Source organism: Carcharhinus amblyrhynchos, chromosome 15 (assembly GCF_965287045.1).
Source record: "Carcharhinus amblyrhynchos chromosome 15, sCarAmb.v2.hapA, whole genome shotgun sequence".
In the NCBI taxonomy this organism is placed as follows: Eukaryota; Metazoa; Chordata; class Chondrichthyes; order Carcharhiniformes; family Carcharhinidae; genus Carcharhinus; species Carcharhinus amblyrhynchos.
In genome coordinates this window covers 63,275,931-63,298,066 of record NC_137338.1, presented here as the reverse complement: position 1 = coordinate 63,298,066, position 22,136 = coordinate 63,275,931, and the positions used below count along the sequence as shown (strand labels likewise).

General features: G+C 43.7%; 1 protein-coding gene across 7 annotated transcripts in view; it reads left to right on the top strand.

Annotated features, from left to right (window-relative positions):
* LOC145353367 (sex comb on midleg-like protein 2) overlaps positions 1-22,136 on the top strand; it is a 193,426-nt gene that overhangs the window by 36,472 nt on the left and 134,818 nt on the right. For all 7 annotated transcript variants that reach the window (XM_080204062.1, XM_080204058.1, XM_080204060.1 and 4 more), the window contains exon 2: positions 20,066-20,169. In XM_080204062.1, the coding sequence (XP_080060188.1) occupies positions 20,145-20,169 (25 nt within the window). In that variant the 5' untranslated portion in view covers positions 20,066-20,144. The remainder of the gene's footprint in view (positions 1-20,065; positions 20,170-22,136) is intronic.

Here is a 22,136-nt window from a genome sequence, read left to right as displayed (position 1 = left end):
AGTTCTCAATCCACCTAGCTACCTGACCTCGTATCCCATGTGCCTTAACCTTTTCTACCAGCCTACCGTGAGGGACTTTGTCAAACGCCTTACTGAAATCCATGTAGATGACATCAACGGCTCTCCCATCGTCAACCGTTTTTGTCACCTCCTCAAAGAATTCCACCCGATTCGTAAGGCAAGACCTCCCTCTAACAAAGCCATGTTGCGTATCCCTAATCAGATCGCAACGCTCCAAATGCTCATACATCCTACCCCTAAGTATTTTTTCCATTAATTTCCCTACCACCAATGTCAAACTCACCAGTCTATAATTTCCAGGGTTATCCCTACTACCTTTTTTAAACAGCGGTACCACATTTGCTACCCTCCAGTCTTCTGGGACCTCACCTGTGTCCAAAGAAGAGACAAAGATTTGCGCCAGAGGCCCAGCAATTTCATCTTTCACCTCCCTAAGCAGCCTGGGATAAATACCATCAGGCCCCGGAGCTTTATCAGTCCTTACGCTACCTAAAAGCCCTAGCACTTCTCCCTCGTAATAGATATTTCCTGCAACTGATCCTCAGCTCCCTCCAAGAGACCGCACGATTCCGAACCCCTCTCCTTCGTGAATACCGACACAAAGTATTCATTCAGGAGCTCCCCCATTCTGCTCAGTGGCTCAGTTCCACTTTCCCGCCTTCTCCCCATAACCCTTAATCCCCTTGCCTACCAAAAACCTATCTACCTGCGTCTTAAATGTATTTAGCAAGGCAGCCTCCACCACTTCAACAGACAGAGAATTCCAGAGATTCACCACCCTTTGAGTGAAGAAGTTCCTCCTCAACTCCGTTCTAAACTGTCCCCCCCTTATCTTGAGGCTGTGCCCTCTAGTCCTACTGTCCTTTATGAGCGGGAAGAACCTATCCATCCCATTCATCATCTTGAATGGATGCAAACATCCTCACGTGCAGCAAGTACTTTGTACCTTTTGGACAGATCAGTTTTCTGAAAACAATTGGCCACACTGTTCTAACCTTCATCTCTTGAAATGTGACTGTAAACTGCAACCAACTCTCCAGATGCTTTTCCCACTCCTTTTGTGTTCAGTGTGTCTCCAACTTGCACTCCAGCTCAATGAATTGGAACCAGAGATTCAAGATGGAGACATAGCCCACAAATGTGTTTCGTAGTCCACAAACTTCTGTACTGCAATACAGATACACTTCTCTTCCATATTCTAGTGTAAAGATATTTATATCTGTTTTGTAATTGTAAGTTTTTCTACACAGTAACTTGCATGAAGCAGTAAAATGCTGGACAATTTTACTGCCTTGGACTCGACACAAAGCACTTGGTGCTGGTAGCAAAAAGCAGCAGTGCGTTCCTTCTCTGCTCTGAATTTATCTCAAGTTCCTCAGTTTTGGACTCCTTTAACACCATTCTGAACAGATACTGTTCACTTAAGATACCTTTTTGAGTCATGTCCTAGGCTGCATGCTCTGATTCCTACAGACAGTAATAAACGTCTATCGATTAAAGCTGATTAATAAATAACTGCCGCTGACTCATGTTTCTTTTTGTTGCAGCTTTAAAGCTCTAATTTAAATTCAAATGTCAAACCAGTTATTTCTAGTGAATTTCAACTCTCAAAATTTGCAAACTTTCATGTCTGTAGTTGGAAAATTACTGCAGAAGATTCTGAAGGAGAGAACCTATTTCCATTTGGAGAGGCAAGGTTTGATCAGGGATAGTCAGCATGGTTTTGTCAGAGGGAGGTAACGCCTAACGAATTTGAATGTATTTTTTGAGCGTGTAACGAAGTGTGGATGAGTGTAGTGTGGTTGATGTCGTTGACATGGATTTCAGCGAAGCCTTTGACGAAGTCTGACATGGGAGACTTATTAAGAAGGCTAACGCATATGGGATACAAGGTGATCTGGCAAGGTGGATTCATAATTGGCTTAGTGGTAGAAGACAGAGGGTGACAGATGGCTGCTTTAGTGACAGGAGGCCAGTGACGTACCACGGAGATACGTGCTGGGCCCCCTATTCCTCATCTTTTTATATAAATGACATAGATGACTATGTGGGGGGTAGGATCAGTAAGTTCGCTGATGACACGAAGATTGGCCAGTAGTTGATAGGGAGGTTGAGTGTCTTGGGTTACAGGAAGATATAGATGAGATGGTCAAGTGGGCGGATAAATTGCAGATGGAATTTAATCCTGAAACGCGAAGTGATGCACTTTGGAAGAAATAATTTGACAAGGAAGCATACTATGAAAGGTCTAACACTGGGAAGCTCTGAAGAACAAAGGGACCTTAGCATGTTTATCCAATAGATCTCTGAAGGCAGAAAGGCAAGTTAATAGGGTGGTGAAAAAGGCATATGGCACACTCGTCTTTATTGATCGAGTACAGATTACAAAAGCAGAGAGGTCATGATGGATTTGTATAGAACTTCAGTAAGGCCACAGCTGGAGTACTGTGTGCAGTTCTGGTCGCTACATCATAGGAAGGATATGAACATGCGGGAGGGGGTGCAAAGGAGATTTACCAGGGTGCTGCCGGGATGGAACATTTAAGTTATAAAGAAAGGCTGGAAAGGCTTGGATTGTTTTTGTTGGAGCAGAAAAGATTAATGGCGACCTGATTGAGGTGCCCAAGATTGAGGGGCATGGACGGGTGGATAGGGAGCAGCTATTCCCCTTAGTTGAAGGGTCAGTTATGAGGGGACACAAGTTAAAAGTGAGGGGTGGGAGGTTTAGAGGAAAAACATTTTTACTGTGGTGGTGGTGATGGTCTGGATGCCTCATGTTCTTTGAAAAGTACCTGGATGAGTACTTGGCATGTCATAACATTCAAGGCTATGTTCCAAGTGCTCACAAGTGGAATTAGGTGGGCACTTCAGTGTATTTCATGCATTGGTGTGGAATCGATGGGCCGAATGACCTCTTCTGCACTGTAGTATTCGATGAAACTTTGTGCTCTATCTACGATATGCTTCTTTCTGGGTATTGGTAAAAATTGATCTGCGTTTTCGCGGCTTGTGCCTTTGTGTTTCCGATCATGGTAATTCTCCAGGATAGTAGTGGGAGATTCAGCGATAGTAATGCTGTTAATGTCAACAGGAGGTGGTTAGACTCTTGTTAGAAATAGTCATGGTCTTTGACTTGGCATGAATGTCATTAGTCAAGTTTAAATGTTACCCATGTCTTGCTGCATGCTGAAACAGACTGCTTCATTATCTGAGTAATTACAAATACTTTTTGGAATGTTAGAGTGAATGCCGTTGAAGCAGCAGAAGGTTGGGCCTGGAGCACTACCTTGAGGAATTCCTTCAGTGATGTTACAAAGAAATACAATGATTTTCACACCGGATATTTTAGCTAGTCTGCTAATCTATGGAAAGAGAAAAAAAGTTGAGGAATTTGATTAGTTTGTGTTATGGCAATTGCTGGATTATGGACTGTGAAAATAATTTATTTATTTGTTGCTGTTTGGCAGTAAATGGAAGTGATTCGTCTTTGTTTAGTCAGAGATATTTCTTGTGAATAAATACATTCAGTATAAGCACTGTAGTTTGAGACTTTATTGGCATTCGCCACACATTGGAGAAGAGAGGCTTGCATTTAGATAGTACTTTTCATGACTTCGGGATGTGTAATACAATGTGTACTACAGTCATTAAAGTATTTGATGAGTCTAATCACTGATACATGTATGTGATGTATATAGGTAAGTTTCTATCCATGAACCTTGTTCTGTTTCTAAACTTGAACTCACACTATGTATGAAAAAGTTTAGCAATAACATTTTTATGTTTACATTCTTATGTTTATTTGAAGATTTTCAGTTCTTTCTAGACTTCCACTATTGGTAGTGGTGGTGTGTGTCCATCTCCTTTCTGCCAACTCTACTATCATTGATGGGTGTGCTTCCCTATTTCAGTCTCACCCTTTTTTGTTTTCATAATTTGTTACTTGGTTAGATTCAGCATGTTTTCCTGCGGCTTTGAGACGTGCACCTGCTCGTTGACATCACACCTACATAAACCTTGGAGTCACTGTCCACATTTCCCCTTCATTTGGCTAATCACTGACCTTTGCCTGTGCCATCTTGTGTGGACTTAACTTGATCAACCACTTCAGGCTGCATCATAACCCATGTTATTTTAGATATTGGTAGAATTCCGGTCTAGAATTTTATTTATGGCTCGTAGCTTGTTATAACTGTGTAACATACTCCCTTTTGGATCAGGTTTGTGTGTTGGAGGTACACATAATGCTGGTAAGTGAGGATGTTAGCGGATGATGAAGATCTTTTTGGGGAGTAAGCTGGAAGGTCATGTTTGGAAGGTAGAAGGGTTACTGGCGTTTCTTCAGAACGAACTCTTCGAAATGCAACAATACTTCAACTTATAAGTCAAAAAAGGGTTTAATAAAGAAACATAATTACTCTAAATTTGGGGTCTCACCCTGGGCCAGTCCGAACTCCCCACAATTCAGTGTAGTTCCTTATTTATAGTGAATCGGTTGGTCAGCTGACTATTACACCTTGTTCCCATTGGTCACATTACATCCAATCAAAGTTGTTGCTGGTTACATTCTAATAACTGGAGCTGTTCAGCAGAGAGGATATTGGTCTACAGATGGATAAGAAATGCAATAGCACTGCCGGAGGCTGAATTTAGAATGTACCAAGGAAGAGAACAGAAGAGATTTCAAGAATCGATTCTTAAATAGGTTAATTTGAGATTTTAAAAAGCTGCATATGACTAGAGATTTGTGAATTGCTAACTTTCCATCAAGTTGTAAGAAATGCAATACCTTATTTTGTCCTTGCATATGAAACTGTACTATATACATTACAAAATGAGCATTGTATTCTATTAACTGGCAAACATTCGTATAAATCTAAATTCTCTGTTTGTTTTGAACAAATATACTTATTTGCCACAAATGACAATTCAGAACAGTGTGATGCCCACTTCAGAATTATGACTTCAGTGGCCGGTGCCTTGCAGTCAAAGAATAGTGCTGTAATCTCAGCTATTTACCATTTATATAGATGATCTGGAGGAGGGAGCCGAGTGTAAGGTGTCGAAATTTGCTGATGACACAAAGATAAGTGGAACAGCAAATTGTGCGGAGGATGTAGAAAGTCTGCAGAGGGATCTAGATAGGCTGAGCGAGTGGGCGAGGACCTGGCAGATGGAATACAATGTTGGCAAGTGTGAGGTTATCCACTTTGGTAGGAATAATAGTAGGAAGACTACTACTTACAGGGCGAAAAGCTGCAGCGTGCTACAGTGCAGAGGGACCTGGGGGTCCTTGTGCATGAGTCGCAAAAACCCAGCCTACAGGTGCAGGAGGTGGTCAGGAAGGCAAATGGGATGCTGGCCTCCATAGCGAGGGGGATTGAATATAAAAGTAAGGAGGTCTTGCTGCTACCGTACAGGGCACTGGTGAGGCCGCAGCTGGAGTACTGTGTGCAGTTTTGGTCGCCGCACTTGCGCAAGGATATTTTGGCCTTGGAGGGAGTGCAGAGGAGGTTCACTATGCTGGTACCGGAGTTGAGGGGGTTGAGCTATGAAGAGAGGCTGAATAGACTGGGCTTGTACTCATTAGAGTTTAGAAGGATGAGGGGGGATCTTGTTGAGACGTTTAAGGTGATGAAAGGGATGGATAGGGTAGAGGTGGAGAGGTTCTTCCCGCTCAAAGGACAGCAGGACTAGAGGGCACAGCCTCAAGATAAGGGGGGGACAGTTTAGAACAGAGCTGAGGAGGAATTTCTTCACTCAAAGGGTGGTGAATCTCTGGAATTCTGTGCCCGTTGAAGTGGTGGAGGCTGCCTCGCTAAATATATTTAAGACACGGGTAGATAGGTTTTTGGTAGGCAAGGGGATTACGGGTTATGGGGAGAAAGCGGGAAAGTGGAACTGAGCCACTTCAGATCAGCCATGATCTTATTGAATGGCGGGGCAGGCTCGAAGGGCTAGATGGCCTGCTGCTCCTAGTTCTTATGTTCTTATGTAATTATGTATGATAAGAATTGGAGAAGCCCTTTGAAACATAGGCATATTTCAGAAATATGCACCATCGGGATGAAATGTAAATAATCTCTAACAGATTGAGGAAAACAAAAAAAATAAATTGAGGCAGCCTAGGATATGATTACTTTTGCTTACTTGCTTGAGGTGACAATTTAATTGGTGAACTTTTTGCAGTGAATAGACCACACAAAAGTGAAAATATTTTTCTTAATTTTCCTGGTTTTGCATATGATTGCTGCTTTTCAAGAAACAAGTGTTTTTCCTAAGTAATGTAGGTGTGATGACTTCAGCCAGGCTAATGAGATTGGCTTGCTAGAGTATGAATCCCTAAGTTAATTTGAGTTAGTTTATTTGTTTGGTGTTCAAAAGAGATATCTGATGAGTCTTAATTGATTAAATCAGGGAGCCTTGTGCTCCTTTTTAAAGCAGGTGTGTCAGACTCCCAGCTTGCATTCAGCAGGGAGCAATTGGAGAGCTGGCTGTGTACAGATGTATGATGCAAATAAAGTAATTCGGTGACAGGACTTTTGCCTCCATGGAGTTATTACAGTGGCGACGAGGAAAAAAGGAGTGACCTGAAGGAACTTGCTGAACCACTACAGGTGTTGAGAGTAAGCCATTGTTGAGAAAACATGCTGTTCTTTGGGAAATTGGACTCTTTTGACCCGCGGTGGAGGACTGGGTCCAATCTGTGGAAATGATGAAGTATTTCTTCGGGGCAAACAGCGTAACCTCAGATGAGAAGTAAAGGGTTATCCTGCTGATTGCATGTAGGCCAGCAGCTTTTGCAATTATACGTTGTTTAACTTTCCCGGAGGCACTGAACACCACTCCCTTCCAAGAGTTGTCAAACTTAGTTCAAGAATATTGTGACCCTAAGCCACCCCTGATCCTGCAAAGGTACCATTTTTACACCACGTTTAGAGAAGCAGGAGAGTCAATCACCAGTTTCTTAACAAGGCTAAGATGTCTGGGGGGGGGGTACGTGTGGGGTACGCTAAATAAGATGCTCCAAGACTGGTTGGTCTGTGGAATTAACAATATGACTGTACAGAAATGCCTGTTGGTGGAGGCCCAGCTGGACTGTAAGCAGGCATTACAGCTGGCCTTGTCATTAGAACAAGTGGCAATGAATGAATGAGCTCCAAGGTTTCCCAATGGAGGTAGAGGCCAACATCCAGGAGACTGGGTTAGGGACTACCACTATAGGGCAGGTCACTACATATCTGCCTTCTGGGAGGATTCGGATACGAGGGAGCTCGGTCCGCCTATAGAACCACACCTAGACAAGGTCAGGTTAAGCCCAGAGTGGCAGCAGTTCCTGTAGAGCCCTGCCGAAAGCGACATTGCTATGGTTGCCACTGTCAGGCTGCACAGAGGAAAAGCAAGTCTCCTAAACCAACATGGCCAAAAAGAACACATAGCCGAGAGACAGGAGAAAGCACAACCTGGAAGCTTCCCTTACCTGTAACAAGGAACAGCTACTGTGCGTAGTGATGACAAAATCAGAATTCATCAAATTGTCAGTGAATGAATGTCCAGTTTTAACGGAAGTCAACACAAATGCAGCCATATCGGTCATCGGGAAGATAGCGTTTAACAAGATATGCACTGAACTGCAACCCTTAACCCTGACCAAAACTTCGGCAAGGCTGAGGACCAAATGGGGGTACCACAAAGTGATGGGTATGACCCATGTGTCAATTGCTTAAGGGCAACAATTAGTTAGGCTCCCATTAATGGTAGTGGAATGTTCAGGACCTAGCCTATTAAGGCAAAATTGGCCAGGAGAGATCAGCTAGTTTGGTCAAATAAGCAGGCGACGGTGCAGAGGGACCTTGGGGTCCTTGTGCATGAGTCGCAAAAACCCAGCTTGCAGATGCAGTAGGTGGTCAGGAAGGCGAATGGGATGCTGGCCTTCATAGCGAGGGGGATTGAATATAAAAGTAGGGAGGTTTGCTGCGGCTGTAGAGGGCATTGGTGAGGCCGCAGCTGGAGTACTGTGTGCAGTTTTGGGCGCCGCACTTATGCAAGGATATTTTGGCCTTGGAGGGAGCGCAGAGGAGGTTTACTAGGCTGATGCCGGAGTTGAGGGGGTTGAGCTATGAGGAGAGGCTGAATAAACTAGGCTTGTACTCGTTAGAGTTTAGAAGAATGAGGGGAGATCTCATTGAGACGTATAAGATGATGAATGGGATGGATAGGATAGAGGTGGAGAGACTCTTCCTGCTCAGAAAGGACAGTAGGACTAGGGGGCACAGCCTCAAGATAAAGGAGGGGCGGTTTAGAACGGAGTTGAGGAGGAATTTCTTCACTCAAAGGGTGGTGAATCTCTGGAATTCTCTGCCTGTTGAGGTGGTGGAGGCTACCTCACTAAATATTTTTAAGACGCGGGTTGATGGGTTTTTGATAAGAGAGGGGATTAAGGGTTATGGGGAGAGGGTGGGAATGTGGAACAGAGCCACGACAGATCAGCCATGATCTTATTGAATAGCGGGGCAGGCTCGAAGGGCTAGATGGCCTACTCCTGCTCCTATTTCTTATGTTCTTATTTCCAGCTGGAAAATGGTTGCCTGAGTGAGGCCCTGCGCAAATATCTGGAGGGTTTTTGGGAAGGCCTAGGGACAAGACAAAATTGCACGTCGAACCGGAGGCTGTCCCAAAGTTTTGCAAAGCCCGACCAGTACTATTTGCAGTAAGGAGAAAGGTCAGTGCAGAAATCAAAAGATTACAGCACGAAGGAATAATAAAATCTTAAAGCCGGATGGCTCGGTGCGCCTTTGCGGTGATTTCAAACAGATGATAAATCATTACACTCACCTCGACAAATACCCAATTCCTAGGATTAAGGACCTGTACACAAAGTTGGCAGGAGAACTCCTATTCACTAAACTAGTTATGAGCCATGCGTACCTGCAACTATGGCTGGACAAGGATTCGCAAACATTCACCACAATAAATACACTGAAAGGCCTCTTCCAGTATAACAGATTGTCCTTCGAGGTTTTGTCAGCTTGTACCATATTCCAAAGGACCATGGTGAGCATCTTACATGGGTTACCACAGGTTATGCCAGTGCTTGGATCCTGCAGTTTGCGGTGACAACCACAGGTTGCAATTTACCAAGACAATATCTCTCTTATGGGTAAAACAAGGGCTGAATATCTGCAGAACCTGGAGGAAGTTCTCAGGAGATTTGCAGTAGCTGGTGCGTCTGAAAAGGGAGAAATGTCTTTTTAGCACCACAAGTAGCCTACCTCGGGTACGAAGTGGATAAGTTGGGCCTACGTCCTCTGGAGGATCGGGTGCGAGCAGTAAAAGGTTCCCACAACTATCCAGGCGCTATGGTCGTGTTTAGAACTGGTAACACAATACTAGAAATTCATACCGAATAGGGCTTCCATTCTGGATCCCCTCCACCAGTTGCTAAAAAAGGGATGAACTTAAGAATGGTCGGCTCACCAGGACAGAACCTTCAAGAAAATTAAACAGCAACTCTCATCTGAAAATGTATTGATACGTTATGGACCCCAAGAAGGAATTGGTACTCACCTGTGATGCATCCTCAAATGGAGTGGGCGCAGTCCTGCACACAGGTTGCAGAACGGACAAGAGTGGCCAATTGTGTTTGCCTCCAGGACCCTGGCAAAGGCAGAGTGAAGATATGCCCAGATTGAAAAGGAAGGATCGGTGATAATCTTTGCAGTCAAAACATTTCACCAGTACTTATATGGGTGAAAATTTACGATTGTAGCAGATCATAAACTTTTGCTGAGCCTGCTGAAGGAAGACAAAGCAGTGCCTCCAATAGCATCAGCCTGGATCCAGTGTTGAGCATTATTGCTGGTGGCATATCAGTATCAATTGGAGCACTGACCAGGGACTAGAGCGGCAAATGCCTATGCCTTAAGCTGGCTACCTTTACCAGACATCCCACCATAGGTACCCAGAAGAGAGAAGACTGATGTTAAACTTGGTGGATGCACACAATATACACCAGTGGATGCAGAAAGACCCTGTATTGGCAAAGGTAAAGCACATGGTGCTAACAGGATAGCTGGAAAGACCGGTCCATCCACAATTCCACCCATACAGGAGCAGGAGGGAGCAGATCACGGTGGAAGACAGGATACTGCTGTGGGGAGCACGGCCATTGGGACATACTAGCTGAGGCAGGGCTGTCGGGACATACTAGCCGAACTACACCATGGGCACCCTGGAGCATCAAAAATGAAGACGCTGGCCAGGAGCTATGTCTGGTGGCCAGGACTGGACACAGACATAGCAAAACTGGTAGGACAGTGCCAGCGGGGCAGAAGGCACCACCAGCAGCCCTGTTGCACCGCTGGGAATGGCCAGGTAGACTATGGTCATGACTCCATGTCGATTTTGCAGGCCCATTTTATGGGGTCTGTGTTTCTGGTGATAATAGGTGCCCAGTCCAAGAGGTTGGACGTCTATAAAAACTATACTCAGCAAACACTATGGCGACAGTTAAAAAACTGCGCACCTCATTCGCAACACACGTGATCCCAGAGATATTACTTTCTGATTATGGTTCAGTGTTCACCAGCCTAGAGTTCGCAAAATTTATGAAATCAAATGGGATCCGGCGCATCAAGATGGCAGCTTATTACCCAGCATCAAATGGGCTAGTGGAGAGAGCAGCCCAGACGTTAAAAGTCGGGTTGAAGAAACAGCCAGCGGCTTCATTAGAGACAAAACTCTGAAGGTGGTTATTTGATTAGCACCATGCCATCATGGGAACTGCACCTGCAGAGTTACCGGTGAGCAGATGGCTCTGCACTGGACTAAGCCTGTTGCCAAACCTGGGAGGAAAGGTGGAAGGAAATCAGGAAGCCCAACGCAGGGGCCATAACACTCGTCGAGAGAGGCACTTTGAAGTGGGGGAGAGTGTTTGGGTCAGAACTTATGCAAATTGACCCATTTGGGTGACCGGACTGGTACCCTACGGAGTACGCGTAGGTGAGGCAGTAGTAAGGAAACAACTGGAGCAGGCCCGGGCCTTGAGCTCTCCACCCGTTCCAGAGCAGAGTCCACCCTGCAGCCCTCGGGATGAGCAGAGTCCTCCTCGACAAGCCAGCACCACCTCCCTTGCACTCTTGATGGGGACCTAAGGGTCTGAAATGGACACACAATGAAGCTGCAGCGATTTCCCTTCCCACCTGAAGTGGATAAGGAACCAGACTTCCAGTGTTCGTGGTGGAAGAGATGGGTGCCCAACCATTACACACCATCTACGTCGGAGGCTGAGTTGGAGAATCCTGACCCAGTGCTCAAGCAGAGGAAAAGACCCCTGAGGGAAGCAAACCAAGGGAATTCCTTGGACTTCGGAGGGGGCAGGAGTGTTATGACTTCAGCCAGGCTAATGAGGTTGGCAGCTAGAGTATGAATGACCTAATGGGTCTTAATTGGTTAAATCAGGGAGCCTCATGCTCCCTATTTAAATCGAGTGTGTCAGACTCCCAACTTGTGTTCAGCAGGAATCAACTGGAGAGCTAGCTGTGTACAGATGTATGGTGTAAATAAAGTAACTTAGTGACGGAACTTTTGCCTCCATGGAGTTATCACAGCAGGGTAAGGGTATCTGGGGACCTTGTGAAATTTTTACATCGTGTGTTATTCTGTAGCTAGCCAAATTACATTTGAGTTATAAACAGTATGTTTGATTTTAATAGAAGTTCCAAAGTGATTTGTGGTATGGGGTAAGTGTACTAAAACTTAGTTAAAATCTAAGGACTGTAAAAAGGTAAAATATTTCAGCATTTATCTTGGTACTGGTGATCTATCTTCCAATGTTTTTCTAGAAGAAATGTCATTTTTTTAAATCCTGAGGCTCAATACTGCTTCTTAATGGTGGCATACGTTGTAAAAATAACATGCTGCAGTTGTTTTTTTTTCTGAATTAGCTGAAAATCAGCTTTGGGGAGTAAAAGAATCTGAGCTGTCCTATTTTGCAAATGTGCATGTACTTTGAGTTGGGGAATGCTAATTATATATGTATGCATGTTATACAATATCGCTCACTTATTAATAAAAGAAAAATATCATGAATGCTGAAAATCTGAAGTTAAAAACAAAGTGCAGGAAAAACTCAGGTCTGGCAGCATATTAGAGAGGATGGGAGTCTAATATGACTGAAGGTAAGGAAGAAATGGCGGAGGTGATAGTGGATGCCTTGGTGGTTATTTTCCAAACGTTGCTGGATTCCGGGGAGGTGCTGGAAGATTGGAAAACGGCTAATGTTACGCTGTTGTTTAAGAAGGGTGGCAGGCAAAAGGCAGGGAATTATAGGCCGGTTAGTTTAACGTCTGTTGTAGGTAAAATGTTAGAATCCGTCATCAAGGAGGAAATAGCGAGGCATCTTGAGGGGAATTGCTTGATAGAGCAGACGCAGCACGGTTTCGTTAAGGGGAAGTCATGTCTGACAAATTTATTGGAGTTCTATGGGGATGTGTCTAGGGCGGTGGATAGAGGAGAGCCGGTGGATGTGGTCTGTCTTGATTTTCAGAAGGCATTTGACAAGGTACCTCACAAGAGGTTATTGCAGAAGGTAAGGGGGCATGGAGTTGGGGGTAGGGTGTTAGCGTGGATAGAGGATTGGTTGTCAAATAGGAGGCAGAGAGTGGGGTTAATGGGTGCTATTGGGATTGGCGGTTGGTGACTAGTGGAGTGCCCCAGGGGCCGGTGCTGGGGCCTCAGCTATTTACCATTTATATAGATGATCTGGAGGAGGGAACCGAGTGTATGGTGTCGAAATTTGCTGATGACACCAAGATTGGTGGAACGGCAAATTGCGCGGAGGGTGTGGAGAGTCTGCAGAAGGATGTAGATAGGCTGGGCGAATGGGCCAGGAACTGGCAAATGGAATTTAATGTTGGCAAGTGCGAGGTGGTCCACTTTGGTAGGAGTAATGGTAGGAAGGACTATTACTTACGTGGCGAAAAACTGCAGCAGGCGACGGTGCAGAGGGATACGAGGCCAGGTAGCTAAGTGGATTGAGAACTGGCTGGGAAATAGGAGACAGAGGGTAGTTGTGGAGGGGACCTTGTCAGGCTGGAGGCCAGTGACCAGTGGTGTGCTGCAGGGCTCAGTACTGGGACCTCTCCTCTTTGTAGTCTACATAAATGACTTGGAAGAGGGCGTAGGTGGTGTGATCAGCAAATTTGCTGATGACACCAAGATGGCAGGGTTGGCGGGTACGGAACTGGATTGTCAGGTGATACAACAGGATATAGATAGGTTGGTACAGTGGGCAGATTGGCAGATGGCATTTAATCCTGACAAGTGCGAGGTGATGCATTTTGGACGGAATAATGCAGAGAGGAGCTATGTGATAAAAGGTAGGCCGATTAGGAGTATAGACATACAGAGGGACCTGGGAGTGCAGGTTCACAAATCCATGAAGGTTGCGTCACAAGTGGAGAAGGTTGTTAGGAAGGCTTATGGGATGTTAGCCTTTATAGGAAGGGGCATAGAGTGTAAAAGCTGCCGTCTAATGCTTCAGTTGTACAGAACGTTGGTTAGACCGCATTTGGAGTACTGCGTCCAGTTCTGGTCACCTTACTACCGGAAGGACGTGGAGTCTCTGGAAAGGGTGCAGAGGAGGTTTACCAGGATGTTGCCTGGCATGGGGGGACTGGGTTACGAGGAGAGGTTGAAGAAACTGGGACTATTCTCCTTGGAAAGACGGAGATTGAGAGGGGACATGATAGAGGTATATAAGATACTGAAGGGAATAGATAGAGTTAATAGTGAGAGACTGCTCCCTAGACTGGGTACGAACACGAGAGGTCATCATTTAAGGGTGAGGGGGGAGAGGTATAATTTGGAGGTGAGAAGAAGGTTCTTTACGCAGAGAGTTGTGGGGGTCTGGAACGCGCTACCGAGTAGGGTGGTGGAGGCAGGAACGTTGGACTCGTTTAAGATGCAGTTAGATAGGCACATGAGTGAAACGAGAATGGGAGGGATATGGTAGGGGCTATTAAATAGGGTTAAACCTCGGGAGACACTGGAAAGGCAGGCTGTAAGATTAATATTTTTGTCTTTATTCCACAGGTGGAGGTCCACCTCGTGTCAAACGAGGGGCATGCACACGGCGGGTCGATCGTGGGCTGCTCTTGGAAGTTCCAGGAGTGGCCTAGTACTTCATGTCGGTGTGTGTGCTTGATCCTGGACCGGTAGACAGGCGCCGCAACAGCTCAGTGACTAGCACTGCTGGCTGTGCAGACACATGGATTTGGGCCGGTGTCTGTGGGAGTTTGCGCATTCTCCCTGTGGTTGCGTGGGTTTCCTCCGGGCGCTCCGGTTTCCTCTCACACCCCAAAGATGTGCTCTTAGGCTAATCGGTTTTTACCAAATTGACACTATTTCTTCCCTGAATCTGACTGAGTAGGGTTCCATTTGTAGACATGCAGGGTAGAATAGGTGTAGGGTGATGCGGCGGCGCGGGCTCGTTGGGCCGAAGGGCCTGTTTCCCGTGCTGGGTTGTTCTTTGTTCTTTGACCTCGGGGTCCTTGTGCATGAGTCGCAAAAACCCAGCCTGCAGGTGCAGCAGGTGGTCAGGAAGGCTAATGGGATGCTGGCCTTCATAGCGAGGGGGATTGAATATAAAAGTAGGGAGGTCTTGCTGCAGCTGTATAGGGCATTGGTGAGGCCGCAGCTGGAGTACTGTGTGCATTTTTGGTTGCCGTACTTATGCAAGGATATTTTGGCCTTGGAGGGAATGCAGAGGAGGTTTACTAGGCTGATACCGGAGTTGAGGGGATTGAGCTATGAGGAGAGGCTGAATAAACTGGGCTTGTACTCGTTAGAGTTTAGAAGAATGAGGGGAGATCTCATTGAGACGTATAAGATGATGAATGGGATGGATAGGATAGAGGTGGAGAGACTCTTCCCGCTCAGAAAGGACAGTAGGACTAGGGGGCACAGCCTCAAGATAAAGGAGGGGCGGTTTAGAACGGAGTTGAGGAGGAACTTCTTCACTCAAAGGGTGGTGAATCTCTGGAATTCTCTGCCCGTTGAAGTGGTGGAGGCTGCCTCGCTAAATATTTTTAAGACGCGGGTTGATGGGTTTTTGATAGGCGAGGGGATTAAGGGTTATGGGGAGAGGGTGGGAATGTGGAACAGAGCCACGACAGATCAGCCATGATCTTACTGAATGGCGGGGCAGGCTCGAAGGGCTAGATGGCCTACTCCTGCTCCTATTTCTTATGTTCTTATGTTCTTAAATGCGAGCTCCACTCTGGCACTTGGGAACAGAAACTGGACATTCAGTCTCTCAGGCCTGTTCCTTAATTGTACAACTGATCTATACTCAACTCTATTTGCTCCTGTTCACTTAATTTACCTTTTAACCATTGCAAAGAAAATTTGTGTCTTAAATTTTTTAACTGATTTGTATCCATAGGGAGAACTTTCTTTATTTCAAAACACTTAAGAAAAAATGAAAACTTACGAAAGGCAAAAATGGCTAATTTAATCATTTATGTCCTTGTTCTATTTTGGTTAAAAATTTTGGGTTTTTAATGTTTTGGTTACTGAGGAATATGTATCAGATGAATGGAAAACATGTATTCTTTGTGATTTGATTGCTTCATCAAACTGAGAAACAACAGTTACATCTCTAAATATTTACATTAGCAGTTTTAATGTAAAATGGTCATACAGATGACAAAATTGTGACAGTTAATGATTCAATATTTGAAATACGATTTACAAACGTATTGCCATTTGTTTGTGTATAGAGCTGATACTCGTTTATTTCTCTACTTATCATGTCTTTTGGACAGTACTTGCCCTTGCATTAATGCTGTTGTTGTCATTGCAGATTTTTTTCCTGTTTAAATCCTCTAAATTTTGTGCATTAAGGGAGTGTTCACCTAATAACATGTTTAGTTTCATTACATGTGAATTAGAATGTGGGGCTTTTAATTCAAGTGAAATTCTACTGTATCAGTTAATGTTCATTGATTGTGGTGGTGAAGTGCCTGTGCATGCATCTTTGTGTATTAGGGTTACAATCGTATTTAACGTTATGAATGATGTCAGTGACATTGGTCCTGATTTTTGTTGCAAACTATGTTGTAAAATCTTCAATTGAGGAATGTAGGCGCATTTATTTTATTTTATTGTTGACACTTTTTGCATTTCTGACTTTGTTTCATAATCAAAAGAGGAAATTTCTTGAATGTCAGTCTAGGGGGCTGTAGTAGGAACGTTGTAGTGTGCTGATTTTGTGCCTTAAGTGAGCAATGCTTTGTTTTATCATATGCTCTTGACAAAGTCTAAAGAAGTAATCAGTCATGTTTGTTTCAGACCAGCTTTTTTATGATTGGAGTGTTTGATACACACACCCTGAGAAATACTACGCTTTTCATCTTCTCCAATTTGAAAATTAACCATTTAAACAGCTGTAATTTCAGATGAGACAGATGTTTTTCATTTCTCTTTGGTGATTCATGCTCTACTCCATGGTTTTGCCTTAATGAGTACCTGACATGACACTAAATAGTACCTTTTAAGATGCATTATGCTGTTGATTGCATTACAGAAAACTGGTACTGGAAACAAAACCATCAACTGCTTGTGAATTGCTGAATTTTAGGATGTTAAGTTAGCTTAGTGGTGCCTGAAGAGGATTAATACCCATACTAAACATTATGGAAGAAAATAAGTCATTAACCCTTTCACTGGACAGTTATTAACAGAGACAAATCACAAAAGCCTACGCAATGTTTAACTATAGAATAGTAAGCAGCTAGTTCGAGACAAATGACCTTTCAGATTAGATACTATGCTGGGAAAAGGCCTCTAATCATACTTTGGACAAGGGGGTGATCCATGTTCTAATTTCCAGAAACAGTTGGAATGCCTAAGGATGGGGAAAACCAATACTCAATTAAAATCTTATATCAGTTGGATATTATAATTAAGCAAGTGTAAGGTGATTGGTTTTAAAAATCTGTACTTTATATGATGTAACCTTCACACTGGCTAGACTTAACTCTTATACGTTGATTGGCACATGCTAATTACTTGTAATCGAAGCTGAGACTTAAATTCAGAAATACAAAAGCAATTCTTCACTCTGGTCTGTGATTTCATTTGGAGTCCTGTAGCTATAGTTTTTCTTTAATAGATTATCTTGAATCATTCTGTTACTTTGTCTTGCTATTTGAGGGGAACAATTGTTTTAAATACAAGAAAACGATTGTAATAACCCCTAACAATGCCCAAATTTTATGTAGATATAAATAAATACTATTTGCTGTAAATATAAGCATTCATTTTGACTTCTGATTTCCTTAGATGCAACAGAATATAATGTGCAAATTTATTTGTAGCTTTGCAAATTTGCACTATGCATTCATAAATTAAGTTCCAGTCATAAGTAAAATTATAGCATAATTCTTGTAGCTTCTGACAGTACACGAATAAGTATTTGTCTCATCACAAAATCCTCATCTGGCTGCTTCAGTAAGCTTCAATATGGGTAATCTATAGTGCAGCTTTGTAAACCAATGTTACTTCCACTACCTCAAGATTATCTTTAAAATATCAACTCATTCAAATATGCTTTGAACAAATGTAGACAATTGGATTCATTTAAGAGTAATATTTGAATCTGCAGAAGAGCTTTGAGTATTTACTTTAAAGCGCAAAAATAATGTCACTATCAACTGAGCTTGAAGGAGCCTGGTTTAAATTATGAATCATTGCGCTATTTGCAGCTGATCAGCCAACCAAGATAGCCAAAGTTACTTCCTTAAAATTTTATGTACTGTTCTAAGTCATACTATAGTGCTGCATTATGCTTAATTTGTAGCGTTTGCTCATGCAACTTCTGGTATGATATTAGTTACGTTAAGATTTTTGGCTGTGATTTTCATCGATTCAAAAATTAACGTTAAGAACATAAGAAATAGGAGCAGGAGTAGGCCATCTAGCCCCTCGAGCCTGCCCTGCCATTCAATAAGATCATGGCTGATCTTTCGTGGCTCAGTTCCACGTTCCCGCCCTCTCCCCATAACCCTTAATCCCCTCGCCTATCAAAAACCTATCAACCTGCGCCTTAAAAATATTGAGCGAGGTAGCCTCCACCACTTCAACGGGCAGAGAATTCCAGGGATTCACCACCCTTTGAGTGAAGAAGTTCCTCCTCAACTCCGTTCTCAACCGCCCCCCCTTTATCTTGAGGCTGTGCCCTTTAGTCCTACTGTCCTTTCTGAGCGGGAAGAGTCTCTCCACCTCTATCCTATCCATCCCATTCATCATCTTATATGTCTCAATGAGATCTCCCCTCATTCTTCTAAACTCTAACGAGTACAAGCCTAGTTTATTCAGCCTCTCCTCATAGCTCAACCCCCTCAACTGCGGAATCAGCCTAGTAAACCTCCTCTGCACTCCCTCCAAGGCCAAAATATCCTTGCGTAAGTGCGGCGCCCAAAACTGCACACAGTACTCCAGCTGTGGCCTCACCAGTGCCCTATACAGCTGCAGCAAGACCTCCCTACTTTTATATTCAATCCCCCTCGCCATGAAGGCCAGCATCCCATTAGCCTTCCTGACCACCTGCTGCACCTGCAGGCTGGGTTTTTGCGACTCATGCACAAGGACCCTGAGGTCCCTCTGCACCGTCGCATGCTGTAGTTTTTCGCCCCGTAAGTAATAGTCCTTCCTACCATTATTCCTACCAAAGTGGACAACCTCACATTTGCCAACATTAAATTCCATTTGCCAGTTCCTGGCCCATTCGCCCAGCCTATCTAGATCCTTCTGCAGACTCTCCACACCCTCCGTACAATTTGCCATTCCACCAATCTTGGTGTCATCAGCAAATTTCGACACCATACACTTGGTTCCCTCCTCCAGATCATCTATATAAATGGTGAATAGCTGAGGCCCCAGCTTGCACTAGGATTTTGACTTAGCAACTGCACATACAACATAATTATCGGAAGTGTGCGCACTGAGGCAGTGATTGAGATTTTCAAGATATGTATGAACAACTGTTTGTGTCCAATTTTTTAAAGTTTTTCAAAATAAAGCTAATTTGTATGTAAATTCAGCCTCTTTGCTAAAAAAGGAAATGATTGCCACTGCCTGTACTCATTTGCCTTGACAACTGGCAAATGAGAAATTATCCTCTAGAAGGCAACTTATTTCTGGACTTGTGATTCTTTCTTGTTAGGGAAGGGAATCTAAGGTTATTGGGGGTAGATGTGAATGTGGAATTAGAAAGGCAAACACATCAGCCATGATAATGAATGGCAGAGTAGGTTCAAGGGGCAAAAAAGCCTACTCCTGCTCGTATTTTGTATGCTTGGATACTTTTGGATTTAACAAATGTTGATGGAATAAAGATGTTCTGTTATCCACATATGTCTGCAAACGACCCTTTTCGTTAGTGAAAAGAAAATTGACTGATAACCTCTTCAAAAAGGATAAGTGATTTCTAAAAAGTATTCTCATCAGAGTGGACACATCTTTAATAATAGTTGGTGCACTTCTAGTTCTTATCTATCAATTCACTTCACTTGTGCATCGTGCAGCCATTTTCTGCTGTCATTGGTCAGTGCCACACTGCCTGTTATACCACCACAAATGTATGCAGCTATTCTGTGATTATTTTCTGAACAAATTTAAATAAAACACCTACTTGCTATCTCAAGTGTCATGAGCAGTCTGTATAAGGGAAGGGATATATGCCTACGTGATGGAAATGTGGCTAAACTTTAGAAAAATTAATGAGAGAGTAGCACAGTTGATTTGTTTGCCCAGTATATAGGCTGCAATGTTAACTGTCCAAATGTTCCTACAATTCAAGGAAAACACATTACAACAGTGAAGAGATGAGGCGGGCACTGCCATCAGTTGTTTATAACTGACCGCCAAATCTGCTTCATTAATAACATTCATATTTATGCAGTTTTCTGTTTTCTTCATGGGAACCTTATTGCATCCTCTGTGTTGTCATCAGTGTTAATTGCAATTTGTTATTTTGCAGGAAATTATCCTTTCAAAAGAAGACGATTGATGTTGTTCCAGCTTGTGTGTGTTGTAGAACATTGAATACAGGAATTACCATGGGGAGGGTTTCAGCAACTAAAGGTAAGCTTGTCTAATTAAAATCATTTTTAATGTATCATCTTTCTTGTGGATTGAAAGCATGTAGTTGGTCTCATTGCATTGGAAGTTGTATTTCTTAAGCAAAGTCTTGTGGTTCTCATTAGAAAAAGCCTATGATTTCTCAAGATGAGATCAGTGCTTGCAGTCATATGCGTTCAAATGCCCAATTTTTTTACTTGAAAATTTTCCTTGGAATTAAGCTACTTTATGGATTTGAATAAAAGATGGGGTAACACACAAGGTCACATGGCAATAATCATTGCTCAACAATTGTCTTAATTGTAGAAGTCTACAAGATTGAGAGGCATGGACAGAGTGGATAGTCAGAAGCTTTCTCCCAGGATGGAAGAGTCAATTACTAGGAGACACAAGTTTAAGGAGCAAGGGGCAAAGTTTAAAGGAGATGTATAAGGCAGATTTTTTACACAGAGGGTGGTGGGTACCTGGAATTCATTGCCGGAGGAGGTGGAAGCAGATGCAGTAGTGACTTTTAAGGGGTGTCCTGCTAAATACATAAATAGGATGGGAATAGAGGGATTTGGTTCTTGGAAGAGTAGGGGGTTTTAGTTAAGTCAAGCAGCATGGTCGGTGCAGGCTCGGAGGGCCGAAGGGCCTGTTCCTGTGCTGTAATTTTCTTTGTTCTTTGTAACCTTAAAGTGACCTTAAACCTGGCTGTTGAGCCGGTCAAATGGTGGCACTTCCTGCACGTGTGATCATTCAGACTGCAAGGCGTGTCTGATTTTCCGCATGCTGCAGGCCAGGCAAAACGCTGGACTGAGTTCCCTAGTCATACTTCCTGTTAAAATATCTTGCCTTCAATTTATACCAGATAGAAAGTTTTTTTTTAAAAGCTGGAACTCTTACCTTTCTTTAATGCAGCTTTAAATTAGAGAAAACAACTTACCCACTAATCCACGGGAATTGGAGCGGGTGAGGGGCAGACGCTGGAAAGGTTCGTTGATCTTGGATGGAATTTTACAGTTTCAGGATGAGCGAGATAATGAAATCCCCCCCCCCTTAAATTTTTTTGTACAGAACAAAAACAGCCCGGGAAACAGGCCCTTTGGCCCAATGAGCCCGTGCCGCCATTTTAACATTACCAGTCCCCCCCTCCACCCGTGACCCTTATCTATGCTTATGGCATTCCACATTGAGGGAAAACTAATTTAGGGACAATTTATTACCTCCAATGAGCCTAATAGCACATCTTTGGGGTGTGAGGAAACCGGAGCACCCGGAGAAAACCCACTCAAGCACGGGGAGAATGCACAAACTCCCACAGACACTGGCCCAAATCCATGTGTCTGCACAGCAACGGTGATAGTCACTGAGCTGTCGTGTTGCCCAGCATCTGGTCCAGTTTAAGCACACACTAATGACATGAAGCACTAGGCTACTCTCGAACATCCAAGAGCCGCCCTAGTACAACCCATCGCGTGTATGCCCCTCGTTGGACAACAAGGTGGACCGACTTAAAACCTGTGAATTAAAAGAGAAAAACATTAGTATCATTCCACATCCTTGTACGTTACCAGGGACATCCCAATGCTGATGAACCTTATTTAAAACTATCTCCTATATCCTTCCATCTCCAATTCACTCATGTGCCTAAGTAACTCTTAAACAACTCCAGCGTGCCTGACTCCACCACCTTGCTTAGCAGAGCATTCCATACCCCCACTACCCTCTGTGTGAAAAACCTCCCTCTAATATCCGTGTTATACCTCTTCCCCCCTCACCCTAAGCCCATGGCCCCTCGTACTGTGTGTCTCTAACATAGGAAATAGTTTACCACTGTTTACTCTATCTATACCCTTCATAATCTTATATACCTCTATTAGATCCCCCCTCAGTCACAGTCTTTCAAGGGAAAACAGCCCCAATTTGCTCAATCTTTCCTCATAACCCAGTCCTTCCATACCAGGCAACATCCTGGTAAACCTCCTCTG